This window comes from Ovis canadensis, chromosome 6 (genome assembly GCF_042477335.2).
Source record: "Ovis canadensis isolate MfBH-ARS-UI-01 breed Bighorn chromosome 6, ARS-UI_OviCan_v2, whole genome shotgun sequence".
NCBI classification, from domain to species: domain Eukaryota; kingdom Metazoa; phylum Chordata; class Mammalia; order Artiodactyla; family Bovidae; genus Ovis; species Ovis canadensis.
The window spans coordinates 104770747-104787403 of NC_091250.1; the positions used below are offsets into that span (position 1 = coordinate 104770747).

General features: G+C 40.1%; 1 protein-coding gene across 6 annotated transcripts in view; it reads right to left on the bottom strand.

Moving 5' to 3' along the window:
- Positions 1 to 14911, bottom strand: part of COX18 (cytochrome c oxidase assembly factor COX18) — a 39917-nt gene extending 25006 nt beyond the window's left edge. The window contains exons 1-6 of one of the 6 annotated variants that reach the window (XM_069594338.1): positions 14755 to 14911; positions 13758 to 13858; positions 10775 to 10938; positions 9964 to 10085; positions 8034 to 8141; positions 3241 to 5120 (exon numbers count right to left, since the gene is read on the bottom strand). In XM_069594338.1, coding sequence (XP_069450439.1) covers positions 4935 to 5120; positions 8034 to 8141; positions 9964 to 10085; positions 10775 to 10938; positions 13758 to 13858; positions 14755 to 14805 — 732 coding nt within the window. In that variant the 5' untranslated portion in view covers positions 14806 to 14911 and the 3' untranslated portion in view covers positions 3241 to 4934. Of the gene's footprint in view, positions 1 to 3240; positions 5121 to 8033; positions 8142 to 9963; positions 10089 to 10774; positions 10939 to 13757; positions 13863 to 14463 lie in introns of those variants that run through there. The other 5 variants (XM_069594340.1, XM_069594336.1, XM_069594335.1 and 2 more) reach the window with 5 other exon arrangements.
- Positions 14912 to 16657: the final 1746 nt, after the last annotated feature.

Consider the following 16657-nt stretch of genomic DNA (forward strand, 5'->3'; position numbering starts at 1 on the left):
AATAGATGGGGAAATACTGGAAACACTGAGAGACTTTATTTTGGGGGGCTCTAAAATCACTGTAGATGGTGACTTCAGCCATGAAATTAAAAGAAACTTGTTCCTTGGAAGAAAAGCTATGACCAACCTAGAAAGCATATTAAAAAGTATAGACATCACTTGGCTGACAAAGGTCTTTCTAGTCAAAGCTATGGTTTTTCCAGTAGTCATGTTTGGATGTGAGAGTTGGACTATAAAGCTGAACACTGAAGAATTGATGCTTTTGAACTGTGGTGTTGGAGAAGACTCCTGAGAGTCCTAGGATTGCAAGGAGATCCAACCAGTCCATCCTAAAGGAAAACAGTCCTGAATATTCATTGGAAGGACTGTCACTGAAGGTGAAGCTCCAATACTTTGGCATTTGATGTGAAGAACTGACTTATTGGAAAAGACCCTTATACTGGGAAAGATTGAAGGCACAAGGAGAAGGGGACAACAGAGGATGAGATGGTTAGATGTCATTACCGATTCGAAGGACAGGAGTTTGAGCACGCTCCAGGAGTTGGTGAAGGACAGGGAAGCCTGGCATGCTGGAGTCCATGGGGTCACAAAGAGCTGACAAAACTGAGTGACTCAACAACAAACAACAAAGATAAGGGAGAACATATTTTATTTCAAAAATCTGTACTTGGTTGTGACCTTTACCTTATTTTGGCCATGATGCAGCATATGGAATCTTAGTTTCCCAACCTGGGACTGAACCCACTTCCTCTGCATTGAGCCCAGAATCTTAATCACTGGACTGCCAGGGAAGTCCTGTGACTGTAATTTTTTTTTTTTAACAAGCACTTACTACCTTTTACTAGGACTTGACATTTAAACCGTGACTGTAATTTTACATGGGAATTTCTAGTTTTTATCTGGATCCCCAAGTGGAACACCTGTATTTGAAGCTTAATACAAGCATAACTGAAGCTTCTGCAATGGAACTTCACAGTTTTCCCAAGTGTAGCAACACATGGGATACATTCTGAATAGCATGAAATGAGAGGCTGTTAATTCTTACGTAGATACAGAATTGGTATTTTACATACTCTTTACCCTCAGAAAATCCAGGAAGTTTGAGGTTATAATTAGAAGAAATTCCTCGTTATTAATTATACCACTGTTGAAATATGCAGAAATGCAGCTGCAATGGAAGGGATATAGTTCAGCCTATTTTATACTCCAGTTTTGTTTTCCTGGAGAGCTACAACTTAGGCAGAAGACAAAAACCAAGGCTAAATATAATGCTGCCTTCTCAACTAAGGAAAAACAAATATAATCACCTTATCAAGGGATACAAGAGGAAAAGCGTGCCCACTGAAGTTTCCTTAAAATGGTCCCTAGAAGCTTCTTTGTCATGTAGTGCTTGGCCCTCTAGGGTCTAGTAGGGATCTTCAAGGACAGAAATTTTACTGTTGTTGTTGCCTTAGAACTCAATAAGACTGGGTGCTTTCCTGAAGCATTTATTTTTATTTTAGGTCTTTCCATCAATATTTTTATTCTCAAGCACCCCGGAGTCCTCATTTTATAGAACAAAATCAGCAGTATAGGCCTAATCAATTAGAAGATCTTATGTAAAAACTGGGTAGTCAAGAGATAGTGGTAGAGTACAAAGGAACAGGGATTTGTTATATATTCCTTTGGGACAGTTGTGTATTTCCCTCATGTTGGAGTTACAGAAAAGCAAAAAGTTGCTGTTTTAAGAACTAGGCAAGGTTTATGTGAAAGAGCTCCCTCTGTTTAATGTTTTGCTGCCATTCCTCAGCTGGTAATTTTTCTTTCTTGTGGTAACTGCTAGGTCTTGCAGTTCCTATGGACAGGAAATCAACCAGGATTAAAATGCTTTAATATACAGCTTTGCCAACAGAAAAAATTAACAGACTAAGAAAAAAGATGGAAAATTTTATTCAAGCCAATTTGAGGATTATAATCTGGGAGACAGTCAGAAAGCTCTGGGGGCTGTTCTGCCAATTAGATGTCAACGTGTGAAAGTTTTGGGGACAAAGATGAGGACTAGTGAAGGGTAATCAGTCACTCAGTTGTTTGACTCCGTGACCTCATGGACTGTAGCCTGTCAGGCTTCTCTGTCCATGGGATTTCCAAGGCAGGAATACTGGAGTGGGCTGTATTTCCCTGTACTGTAGGGGATCTTTCCAAACCCAGGGATCAAACCTGTGTCTCCTGCATTGGCAGGTGGATTCTTTACCACTGAACCTCTGGGAAAGCCTTTTGGGTTTATGTCAAATAACAGTATGATACTGATTGTTTATGCTATTTACACAATCCAGACCCACAGGAATAGTGGGTCACATGTCATCACAGTCCCTTACGAGCAGGAGTGTGGGAGGACCTGTTTGCGTGTGGGCTTTTTGACTGAGTACTAATTAAAACTTTTAATGCACAAAACCAAAACAAAATAAAAAAAGAAGGAAGTGTATCTCCTTGTGTCCACTGATGAGATTAAGATGGAATGTCATCTCCTAAAGAGCTCTGATTTATGCAGATGCCTAATGCTTTTGAACTGTGGTGTTGGAGAAGACTCTTGAGAGTCCCTTGGCCTGCAAGGAGATCCTACCAGTGCATTTTGAAGGAGATCAGCCCTGGGATTTCTTTGGAAGAAATGATGGTAAAGCTGAAAACTCCAGTGCTTTGGCCACCTCATGCAGGGTTGACTCACTGGAAAAGACTGATGCTGGGAAGGATTGGGGGCAGGAGGAGAAGGGGGGACAACAGGCGATGAGATGGCTGGATGGCATCACTGACTCGATGGACGTGAGTCTGAGTGAACTCCGGGAGTTGGTGATGGACAGGGAGGCCTGGTGTGCTGTGAATCATGGGGTCGCAGGGTCGGACACAACTGAGCAACTGAACTGAACAATATAGGCTAAAGGGGAGGGAAGAAGCCCAAAGAGGTGAAGAAAAACTGCTAGCTTTCATTTTGCTATAAAACAAGAATTTTATCAATTCTTAACTGAGTTATGGTTAAGTCTTAGGTGAAACAGACATGAAGGCTAGGCTTTCTGAGTACAGCAGTGGTGAACTGTGGGGAGGACCCTCTTGTAGGACCTATTTCTTTCTGAAAGGCAATCCCTAAATCTACCCCTTAAAAGAAAAATTTGAAAGAGATATATAATATCCAATATATTCAACAGCATCTTCCTCTTGCTGTATAAGCAGCATGAAGATCTTGTTAACAGCATCCACAGAAAACAAATATACCAGTAAATATCATTTTACTTTATCTGAGAGTAAGAGTTCCAAAACAGAGACACAATACTCACAAGGGTCATACAACTACCAAATAAAGTTCAAAGATTTTTAATAGTCCTTTTTACTTTTTGACTGTATTCCACAAATGATGGCAGGCCAGTTATTATGTACAGGAATCATGGAATCATTTCTTCCCCATGGCTATGTAAGTTCTTAGCTAATGAAGTTTGATCCAGCTGTTTGTTGGGATTCCAGCTGCTGACAGTTTAAAGCTCTTAGTGGTTGTGGCTTTGGGCCCACAACAGAGAAGTGTCTACTGTACTTTGAGATTACAAAAAAGACTCAACTCCATCTCCAGAATTCTACAAAACAATCCTATTTCACAATCATGTGATCAACGATTACATCTCTAATGAGTGAAGACATGCTGTTCAGATGCATGCTTTCTGGCTGAATAAGCTGATTCTTCATGTACTGTTTAATTTCTAGTAACATTGAAACTAATGTATTTTCACGTATTCAGTAATTATTAAAATTTGATAAATACTATCCTGATCATTCAAGCTTTTAAAATTTGGCACTTTTTTAAGCTATGACATTATGAATTAGGTCATATATGATATTCCCAGACCAACTTAATGTTATGTATTATCACAACAAGATGAACAGGTCAGGTCTAAAGAAATCTCTTGACTAGCATTATCTTCACCCTAATACAAAACTTTTACTTACTTAACAGGTTATCAGAGATACTGAAAAGTGAAAGTGAAGTTGCTCAGTCATGTCCGACTCTCTGCGATCCTGTGGACTGTAGCCCACCAGGCTCCTCCGTCCATGGGATTCTCCGGGCAAGAATACTGCAGTGGTTTGCCATTTCCTTCTCCAGGGGATCTTCCCGACCCAGGGATCAAACCCAGGTCTCCCGCATTGCAGGCAGCTACCAAGGAAGATGGCTATCAGAGATACTGAGTTCCTTCATATTCTATATGATTAGCTTAAGATTTTCTACTTTGGGTTCCAGCAGTACTCAGCGCTATACCCTTTATTGCAGACTTCTTAAATTATAAAGGAATGTACACTTTTTATATTCTTTCAGAGCACAGCTGAAAAGCAACACCACCTACCATGTTAGGTACTTTCTTACATGTGTGGACTACTTCACATGAGTATGTATCTCAAGTCCCTTTCATTTTAAAATCATACATTAACTTGTTCCATTAGAATTATTTATTAACCAGGAATTATCAGAAAGCCTTCAGGAGTTGGGATGGGGGCTCAAAAAAGGCCTCCATTTGTTATTTCAAGGACTTTTCTGAAGAGAAAACCATGGCTTTATTAAAAGATCAAACCGGTCTATGATCCTCCACATCCTACAAATTTTAGAAATCACCCCACTGGATTCTCTTATTTTATAAACTTTTCTAGTCCTGTTCTCCAAAGTTCTGGAACCTCTAGCAAGTTGTAATTTTATAAACAGGGCCTGACACTTCAATTCCACTTTTACAGTCTTAGCATACAATTAAATATACTACATGTTTAGCACTGAAAGATTTTAAGTATTGTTATATATGTCTGGATTATATCAATCCACAGTACTTCACAGAGTTCATGATTTTAAACAAAAGCAAATTAAATCATATCTGAAGTTCTAAATCTTCTAAATACATTAACAGTGAAACCTGTAATTGTTTCAGAAATTACTAGAAAGTACGTGATTTTCTTGAAATGATCTTGGAGTGAAAGGCAGCCAAGAGGTCCCTATAAGGAGTGTCTGAATCTAACTTGGTCAACGGGATCCTGCAAAGTTGGCGAAATCTAGGAGAACGGAGCAGCAAGTTCTGTGAAAGGCCCATGAAGCTGGAACATAACCAATAGAGGGCAATTGACTGCAACGAGAAGAAAGGACAGGAATGTTAGCATCTCTCTGTTCTCCAAGGTCCAGAGACAGGCAGGCAATAAAAAAGAAAATTAACAATCTCTGTAAACAGAACACCAGGACTGAACAAGACCTGCAGTAGCTAATAGATACCTGGGTCAGATCTAACAGATAGGTAAGAAAGTGGAAAAGAAGACCCCTAAACAAAAAGAAACCAAAAGGAGAGGTTGGTAACAGACAGTGGATGGCAGAGAACTGCTCCCAGGCAGGGGTCCGAGAGAGATCTCATTTCCTTCTTTGGGAATTAAGCATACTGTTTCCCCATCGAGAGTCTCGACAAACTGCTACACAGAAGGCAGGCTACTGGAGGCATTTATTATGGCAAACTTAGCTTCCCTACACCTATACAGAGTCAGCTATCTTCCAAATTTTCCCAGGAACTAGTTTCTAAGTGTAGTCAGGAATAGATTATCTTTGCCTTTTCCTGAGACAAAGCATCTCAGCCCAACCCTCGACTCTTTTTTTTTTACCACCACTGAGACTCAGTTATTTAGGTCAAAGAGCTGTCTTTCTCATGTCTTCACAGAGCTGTTACATTACGTTGCCTATTTCTGACTTTCCTATATATGAAAGAATCCACTTTTGGATATTTAAGACATTGTTTTTTTGGTCTCTGTTACTCACTTGGAACCCAACTTTTCTTTAGAACTTTACTGCTACTTTACTTGATCTGGGGGTTTCCTCAGTTATAATTGGTAGTCTTTTAGTCTGCAGCCTCTTGAATCATCCCCATATATACATACAAACATACGTCCATACAAACATACATCTTTTCTAAACTTCTCTTTGGCATCAGAAGGTAAGCAGGCCCCAGAGGCAAGACCATGTGCTGGCTGAGTCCAGTCCTGGGATCTAACTGCCTGAGTTTGAAATCTATTTATTTAACTTTTGGCAAGTTATTTTTCTTTTTTTTTCTTGTTTTGGTTTTCTCTTCTATAAAATGAGGGACAGACTGTATCCAGGGATACTGTGAAGAATAAATGAGAAAATTCACGTAGTGTGGTAAGCACAGTAAGTGGCTTACATTAAGCATTTATTTGTTCCAGAACAAGTTTTTAAGGGAAGTAATGAAATCTTAAAGGCAGATTATTGGCTAAAGAGTAAGAGCCAAAATGCCTGGATGTGTGTGAAGACTCTGCCACTGAACAGATGAGTGACCATGAGTTACTTAACCTCTCTGTGCCTCAGGGTTAAATTGGAGATTATAATACCACCTACTTCAGTGCACTGTTGGGAGAAATACATGTACTAATACATACGTGTGTGTGTGTGTGTGTGTGTGTGTGTGTACATAATGACTTAAAACAGGGCCTGGCACAAAATTCATGTCGAATAAATATTAGCTAGCACCATCATCAAACTTATCTATGAAGCAAACAGTACCCTGGGCCCAACTACTTCAGGCTACAAACTGCCTAATAAGTATCGTTCATCTTCGTTAGTAATAAAATCCTAATTTTCAGCAAGGTATATTGCTATCTGGAAAAAAAAAGACTATACTTTTCATCCTCTTCTGCAGTTTGGTATGGCCACATATTTAAGACGTAAGCACAAGTGTTTGGTAGGGCATCTGGCAAGGGTCCTTAAGTGGCTGACTGTAGTTGAAGCATCTGACTGTAGCTGAAGCATCCTTTTGCTATTCTTGCAAGATAACAAGCTTCAGTGGCCATCATGACTATCCTGTGGCTTTCAAGACAAGAATGAGAGGTTGTGGACGATGCAGCACTGAGAGAGAACTAGGCAGTCTTTCTCACGTCTTTGCAGAGCTGCCGTATCAGCTCTACATTAAATGCCTAATTCTGACTTTCCTATATATGAAAAGCTCTGTTACTCACTTGGAACCCAACCTCTCATTAGAACTTTACTGCTATTTTACTTATCTGCGGTTTTCCTCAGTTATAATTGGTATTATTTCTCCTTAGAAATATTGTGAATTTGCATTATTCTGTTTTTAGAGTATTTTATAACATTATTATTATATGAGGAGTACTCTAACAGGCACTTGTTATTTCATTAATTTTCATAGACATTATGGTATCTCTTTTAGAAATGAGGAAACTTATTTTCCACAGGATTAATGACAGTACTATGTCTAAGTGACAGATGAAAAGTATTTAACAGACTTTTTTGATGCTGAAAACATACTATTTCAGATTTTTAAGACAAGTCCTATAAGTACTTTTATACAAGGGACAGAACTTGAACTACCAGCAACAAATGACCACTACTTTACGGTCTCTGTGTTGATTCGGAGCAAAGACAGATATACTGACACAGCTTTACCCATCTTAGCACTAAAGTATCCATGAAAAATAAGCAAAAAGCTAAAAAAATGAAATAACTGCAAATATAACATTATTTTTCTATTCCTATAAAAGTTTAATTACATATAAATGGGGACAAGTATACCTATCTCATAAAATTTCTATGAGATCAAATAATATTACATATGAACCCATGTGGATCCTTGGTGGGGAAAAATTTTTGTTTCCTTTTTAAATGCTAAATTCCTTGGATCCCTCTGTGAAGACAAAAAGAATTCAATATATCAACTAATAAAACAGAGCAAATGCTACACTCATAGTACTGTTCATAGTACTCTGCAAGATTAAAAAAAAAAAAAGAGGAAAATGGAGGGTTAAGACACATTCACGTTAAGGAAGATTAACCAATCCCAAGAAATATTCAGGTGTCACTTGGTGATAGAGTCAGTAGATTTGTTATTACAGAAATCAGAAACCAGTAAAGGATTAAGTAGTCACAGGAAGCACAATAGAAGAGGCACAATGTCAGTCAGTCTAAGCTAAAAACAGAGAGAATTTATATTTAGCTCATGCTTCACATAATGTTGGTGCTTACTCACTGAAGGTACTGTTGCCGCTATTGGAATCATCAACACTGACACTGCGCGAACAAAGTGCGTAATATACGTCTGAAAACGAGACTTTCCAAGCTTTTGCAGAGCAAAAATCTGAAAGGGTAAAATAAACACACACATGCTGATTATCTAAATACACATTAAATGAGACAAGCTTTAAAATGCAAAGTGATTTTTGACTGGCCTCTACCTATATTTTAACAAAAGCAATAAAAATTAAAAAACAAAACACTGATTTGTTGGTCAACTATCACTGGTTGATCAACTCTTTAATTCTTAAATGGAACTAAGTAACAGCAATAAAGAGATTCATCTATATTAAATAGGATCAAAGCATAATTTTTATAGGTCAGTGTTTTTTAAAGATTGTAAAACTGAAGTCCCTTCAAGATAGGTATTATGTATGAATCATTACCCTTGTTTTTTGGCACCTAAATACAGGGCCTGGCACAGAGAAAGACCTTAACAGGTATCTGAAAGGTTTGTGATCTGGTTACCTGGACCACAGAAAAGAACTAAGAAGGCTAGGAAGAGGAGTTATGGTTTATGAATTACTTACAAGGCAGCTTAGCTTAACGATTATGAGCACAGCTTCTGTGATTCTACACTCAAATTACGAGATTCACATGGTAGCCCTGCATTTAGTGGTTATGTGACTTTGGGCAAGTTACTTCACCTTTCCGTGCCTCCCACTCTCCACCGTAAGATGGGGATAATAACAGCACCTACATCATAGGACTATTGTTAAGAATTAAATGAGTTAACTCATGTGAATTGCTTACAATAGTGCCTGGTACACAGTAAATGTTAAGCAAGAATAGGCTTTTATTAAATTTATGCATGCTTGGTTGTTAGATGGAATAAAGGAAAGATGAGAGGACTGACATCAATTCACTGTGACCTTGTGTCATCACTTCCTTCTTCCCAAGAAATACTAATTACTAACCAAGTTCACAGAACTATGCTAGATGCTCTTAGGGTAAAACACTTAAGACTACACATAGCGTCTTTCCTCAGGAAACCTTCACCTAAGACCTGAGAATCTTCATATTTCTCATCTGGAAAAAATAAGGGGTGTATTAGATTTCCCAAACAGCAATCAACAGATATGAGGTCTGTGAAATCTCAACTTCGTTAGATTCCTAAGATTTCTTCTAGTTAAAGGGTCTACGTTCTTCTCAAGAGTCTAAGAACAATTCTTTATGGAACTAAAGACAAGCTTCCCCTAAATTCAAGTTGAGTAAAGTAGCATGAGCTAATGGTAAGATAGGGCTAAGAGGTCATATTTTATATGTATGTTTCTCCATTTCATTTTATAAAGAAATTCTATGACTAAAACTGGCAGTCAGGTATGTTTAATTGACATATTAAACATATACACAAAACATCAACATATTGTGGGAATAAGACCAGACTGACATCTTAATTGCTGCCTTTACCAAGAAGCAAATCACAGAACTGTTATGTACTAGCATCGTACCATTTTACAGTTGAAGGAGATTTTGGAACTGTTCCAATTTAGCTCTCTTATTTTAAATTATGAGCACTCTGATCCCCCAGAGAGGTTAAAGAACTGGCCCCAGAAAATTAATCAACAACTGATCTGTGACCAAAACCAAGGGGTCTCATGATTAGCTAAGACTCTGCGCCCACAATTCAGGGGGCCCAGGTTCGATCCCTGGTCAGGGAACTAGATCCAACATGCCACAACTCAAAGTTCCTACATGTCACAACTAAGACCCAATACAGTCAAATAAATAAACAAATATATACTAAAAACCCAAAAAACCAACTAGTCTCAATGTTAGCTCAGAGTTATCACCAGTAACTCAAATTCATTTATATCTGATGTCGGGACACCAACAGAAATCTCAATGATTTAAATAGCAAGCAAATCTTATTTAAAACCACTGACCTCCACTATTAATAAATTGATGACACCAACGGAGACAGGCAGAATCCAAGTGGCATCCAGAGCAGTGAGGTCATGAAACCACAGGACCCCACCAGTAGTTAACTGCTCCTGAACAGAAAAACCTGCTGAAACATTTTTATAGATGAAACAAAAGGATTTCTAAAAACAGCAGAGGGAGTGATCCCAGTAAGGTGTTCCTCACACTGAAGACTTGCACTTTTTATTCAGGTTATTTTCACTCTACAACATAAGCTAGTTCTTGTACTGAGAAAGAGGTAAGAAGTTTCTGGAGCAAAAGGATGTGGAGACACTAAAGACGTGTAGCAGTAACCTTTACAGACTGAAATTTAAAAAATTACTTGTCTATAGGCTGCTTTCTTTCAAGTCAATTTAGATTACTGTATGGTTAGAAACACCTTTAAATGAAAGTAAAAACAGCCCCTTAGTTTGTAACCTTTCGTATTAATATTTGCACTTATAACTGTGAAAGTTTTTCTGGCTTCTTCAATTTATAAATAGAAAAAATTCATGGCCCTGAAACCATATTATGGAATTATACTACTAATTTTATTAAGACTTCCAAGAAGTAGTAGTAGTGACATCCTTCCTAAACTGATTTGTATTCTCAATACAGCTAGCTTGGTTACACTTAATATTTGAAATGCTATACTTGTATAAGGGAGATGATAAAAGTGTATTCCAGTTACAGAAAGTATGGATGTTTTTTTATTTTTATTTTTTGCTTTTTCTTTAGAATACAAGACAGTGTCAGAGAACTTGCTTGGGGGAATTACATTTCAATAGTAACTACCTTCTGAATGTGCTGCCCCTGTGCTAAAATTTCGGAGAGCGATAGACATGAAGATCCACATTGGAAGCTGAATCCAGACCAGCACAGTTGCTTTGAAGGGGTGGCAGTTATCCCGAACATAGAGCTCTGAAACAAGCCTCCGCATAGTCTTTAGGTAAGTGAGCCTAGTTTGAGGGAAGAGGGAAAAAGGGAGAGGAAAATATCATTTGAATACTAGTTGTGCTTCATCCCTACAGGATAAACACACCCATGCTGTGGTTACTGGCTAAAGGATTTATGTAGTATTTTTGGCTGTCAGAAGCTATACCAACGTGAAGTGAAAGTCGCTCAGTAGTGTCTGACTCTTTGCAACCCCATGGACTACATACTCCATGGAATTCTCTAGGCCAGAATACTGGAGTGGGTAGCCTTTCCCTTCTCCAGGAGATCTTCCTAACCCAGGGATAGAACCCAGGTCTCCGCATAGCAGATGGATTCTTTACCAGCTGAGCCACCAGGGAAGCCCAAGAATACTGGAGTGGGTAGCCTAGTCCTTCTCCAGTAGATCTTCCTGACCCATGAACTGAACTGGGGTCTCCTGCATTGCAGACCGACTCTTTATCAACTGAGCTAAAAGGGAAGCCCCTAAGCTACGCCAAGCGGTTGCTGAAAAAAAAAAAGGGAAAATAAAGCCTTTTACTCAAAGTCCGTTCACAATGTAAGCAAATTACATAACAATTTGAGAAATCTGCCACTGTCAAACTACAGGCTTTGTTTCTGGAGGTCTTAGGCAAACTAGGCTTTAACAAGGGAAATTTCACTACTAACATGGTGTGACCACAATTTAAATCAGAAATACTAGAGGTGAAAGCACACTTTACTCCAATTTCTCCACTCCAGCCAAACTCAATCACCTGATCCCTGAACATCCCTTTCAGAGCAATGCGGTTCTGTACGATGTATGCTCTTGACCTGTCAAAACAGTCTCCATTCTTCAATCAACTCTTTCATAAAGATTTTCTCATTGTTTCTCTGTTAACCATATTAGTTACTCCTTTTTTGTTGTTGTTGTTGTTGTTTTCAACTCCTGTTCTTACGTCCCACTTTCTAGACTAGAGTATTAGATAGGTCTTCATCTTTAAATCTCTTGTGGCATGTAGGTTTTCAATAGGTTTGCGGAATTTAATCAAATTATAATGCACTGAATTAAGAAAGTACACAGAGACATTCCAGGCTCCTTGTAACTCAGTCTTCACCCACTCTTTCAGCTTTATTTCCTGTTACTCTTTTTCTGGTCCCTTGAATGACCTGGGTCATCCAACAACTCAGACCTGCACATCAGCATGCCTTGGAAGTTATTACATCATCTTTGCAGACTGTCCACTTTCCTGGCTGTTCGTTCACCTGACGAATTCCCTTCCATTCTTCAAAACCCAGCTCCACTGACAATGCAGGAAACCCTCAGATAACGTCTTCCTCTAGAAAGTCATTCATCTGTGTAAGGATGTGTCTGGACAATCATCCTGCCAGGGATGCATAAGGACGGTGGCACAGGCTTACCTAGGCTGCACTTATAACCCACGTGAGCAGCCACTAATGTGTTCTTCTGGTCTAGAGCTGTAGTCCTCAGACTTCCTTGATCAGTAAAACTTCCAAACTATAGGTTTACCAACTTTTTATTTCATCAAGTAAAGACATTAAGCTATAAGAACGATTTTTTTTAAATGGCAGGTCCTTTTAACACTATATAAAGTGAAGTCGCTCAGTCGTGTCCGATTCTTTGCGACCCCCTGGACTGTAGCCCACCAGGCTCCTCCGTCCATAGGCTTCTCCAGGCAAGAATACTGGAGTGGGTTGCCATTTCCTCCTCCCGGGGATCTTCCCAGCCCAGGGATCGAACCCAGGTCTCCTGCATTGCAGGCAGATGCTTTAACCTCTGAGCCACTAGGGAACTTCTAGTAAGAATCAGAATTTGGGAACACTATATAAAGAGGGACTCAATTTCATATTGCAGATAGTTGGCAAATTTATACCTATATAGATAAAAATATATGGATAGGGCCTTCCCTGGTGGCTCAAATGGTAAAGAATCTGCCTGTAATGTGGGAGGTCTGGGTTTGATCCCTGGGTGGGGAAGATACCCTGGAGAAGGAACTGGCAATCCACTCCAGTATTCTTGCCTGGAGAATCCCAGGGACAGAGGAGCCTGGCGGGCTAGAATTTCTGGGGTCACAAAGAGTTGGACATGACAGAGTGACTAAGACACACATATACCCATATATATACACATTACATATTCATACTAAAACACCCTTATTTTTCTCATTGCTATGAGATGCTGAACACTTTGTCACAGCCTAGTAAGAATCAGAATTTGGGAACCTAACTAAGCAGAACTAGGGTAGGTGGATAGGAGAAGACTTAAAAATTCTTAGTGGATGGCTGCCCACATAGAACTACTCACATGGTCAAGAACCCTTAGGCAAGGGCTCTCAAAGAGCTCAGGGAGACAGCAACACAGGATAACTATAGCAGAGTAACAACTCCTGGCCTACCCAGTTGCTTTTACCATGGCATTTATATTTTCTGTCTCCTCATTCTTTTGGGCAGCTACCTGCTCTATGCTGTCAGAAGGTGTCAAAATCTGTCAAAATGCTGTCAAAATCTCAACAAAATGGCATCTGCAGTATCTGCATCCTGTGAAGCCTTCCCTAACTTCCCATGATGACTTAACTCCTTGTACATAATCTTTTTTAGTTACTTAATCCAGTCATTATTTGATTACACATCTGTCTTTTTCAGTAATCTGGAGTCCTTTAAAATCAAGGAACTCTGCTTTCTCTTTTTGCTTTCAGTCCAGTATATAAACCTTCCATGCCACAAACTTTTTAAATTATTAAAAAGAACCACTTTGCTGCTAAAGCTACAGAATACCATACCCTGTAATACACACATACATACATATATATTTTTTCATGGTCTTACATGCAGAGAATTAGCTTACCTGGCAACTCTCTTGGACCATCCCAACTGATGTGCACGAACTGCAACTTCTTGGTTAAGATGTCGTGCAATGTTTTTTATTTCTGGCTGCAAATTTTCCACCTAGCTAAAGAAAAAGTAGACTTTGTCATGAGCACATTAAAGATCTGTTTCATAACCACTCATAATTTTACTATTTCCTAAACTCATTTAAAAAAATGTAGTTTACTGGTTGTGTCAGGAAACTCTAAGATTGCTCACAAGATGTTAACTTAAGATATCCTCAATTGCAATCAAATTAAAATTCCAGCTTATACACTTAACCAGTGTGATGTTGGGCAAATTATTCAACCTCAAAAGTCTTGTTCCCTCTTATATAAAATGTATAACAGCACCTACTTCACAGGGTTATTTTAAGGATTAAATCAGCCCTACACTCCACACTTTCAATGTTTCAACCCTGGGTTTTCCAGTAATATAAACTGAAGAAACGGTAGTCTATTAAAGTATCTTCAATATGTTCTTTGTAGGTACAGAGCCATAAAAGAATCTGCATTTACTTCTACCTGTGTTAATTCCTTTTTATAAGCTTGCTGCCTTAAAGGTGATGGTGATTAACAGTAAGTACTCCGGAAGTATCTGGGGACCTTACGCCCCGGTGAGACATGGACCCTCCTCACCACGGAAGTGGGTATGCACGGTCCATGGCGCGGCTTGGCACCCCTCACCTTGGCCAGGATGTAGTGCTGGTAGGCAGCCAGGGGTAGCGTGACGGCCCCGCGCAGGGCCACGGTGGTGAGGAGAATGCTGCCCCACCAGGGCAGGCCCGAGGCGGTGTGGGCGAAGAGCAGTACGTCCTCTGCGCTCTGCACCGGCGCCGAGGTAGCCAAGGCCTCGTACCAGCCTCCCGCGCCGCTCGGGCCAACTGCGGAGACCGATGCCACCGCCCACACTGGCAGAGCGGAGCTCTTGGCGCCGCCCGCTGGGGCCCCTGCGAGCGATGGGTCCAAGACACGGACCTGCAGGGCAGGCCGGGGCCGCAACCACCTAACGCTGAGCCGGCACAGCATCTCCGCGCCCGGGCTGGGACCGAAACGCCGGCCTCACGGACCAGGAACGCTCGCACCGCTCCGCCGAGGCCTCTACGCGCATGCGCCAGCAACCCCGGCGTGGAGTGGGCGGGATCCCGCGGGTAGCCACAGTTGACCTTCCCGGTCAAGCCAGTGACGTACTGAGTCGCACTAGAGATGACGCACGAGGCAGGAAAGTCCCACCTTTCCCACGCGGCACTGAGCAAGCCTACTGCGCAGACACGAAACTTTCGCGCTGCCGCGGTGGAGCTCCTCGAGGCTAGACCGGAATTGTAGTGTTGGGGGTGGGACTTGGTGCCCGGGGCGCGGCGAGGCGTTCTCTAGGAAGCTCTCGTCCTGTAAAGTCGGTCTTCGGCATATACCTTTACGTTCTTTTTGACTTAGCTAATCATGTCATGGTTTAAGCTTTGTGGGTGCTTTTTGTGATCAGAAGGTAGCCCTCCACGTCTTTATGTGCGCCCCGATTGCTTCCGCTAGGGATTGAGATTATACTCTACCTTGAACGCGTTGCTGAAATGCCAGTTTGGAGAGAGGCGTGTTTCTGTGTTGTTGAAATCAAGTCTTTATGCACTAAGCATATTTATAGTCTGTGCTATAAATATTTAATTTGCTCATTTGTCCTAATAGGCATTTTCAGAACCAGTTTTAGTGTTTCATCTTTCATTATAAAGAGCAGTAAAGTTTATTAAGAGTAAAGAACCATCTCCTGAGTTAAGGGTAATTATCACTGGCAGCACGGTGACTTCTTTATTGGGGCTTAACATCGTGTATAAACTTTCAGGAGCCTGAACAGCAACATCAGGTGTCTTCTGGTTAAAAGGAGCAGGCTAAATATACATGGACTAGTTTTTAGCTTTGTGTTCCTGGGAACACTATGGGATGACATGGAGTTTCTTAACATAATGATCATCGTTAGACCTAGAGGCCAAATTGTGTTGAGGAACAAAATCATTGATTAAAACGAAGGTGCCAGCCAATATTGGGGTAATGTCAAACTGGAGCTACTGTTCTTGCTTCACTGTGCACCTACCCAGGGGTACCAGATGTATTTTCGCTGGGTTCAGGAAGTGATCTTCCTTCAGATTGCATGATTAAATCCATTCATGAAATTTTATATGTTAACACACACATCCCAACATATGTTACATACAGAATTTTTTTCCCAAAAGTAAAAGCCTGTATCGCTGTCTCCCTATCCACTTGTCAAGTTAAAACAAGCAACCTATTGGTACTGACTACTGGTTTAAAGTGGAAAAGAATTTTACATGGAATTATCTTGGCCTGAAGGTTGAGGGAGCAAAGGAACAACTTCTATGCTGCTGCACTCCTCTTGTTGCAGAGACCTGATAACATCAGGAGTTGGACTTTCTGCAGCGCCATTTAAGCCTAAGGACTGTGACCTTTGATATGTAGGAGAAAAGGAGTTAATGAAAGGAAAAAGATCCTAAAATAAAAACTCCACGTTTATGCATTCACTATTCAGATAATTTAAATCAATAATTTTTCAAGCTATTCCTCAAATTCCTAAGACTTCCTTCTGTGGATTTGTATTCAGGAGTCGGGGCTGGAACTTCTTCGATGAGTGTAGGTTCACCTTTTCTGCTACATTTTGGGGTCACAGCTTATAGTCTCATTTAAAAATGTTCCACTTCTCTAAGTTTGAATATTGTGACCTAAATAAAATGTATGAATATTTAACCTAATTTCATATACTTAAAACATACAGTTTACAATTTGGTTAATGGAGATGATCAGGACTGGCTATCTACTTGGTATAGAATGTAGGGAGAAATATTTGTCAATTACAAATACAATATACAAATGTCTATGT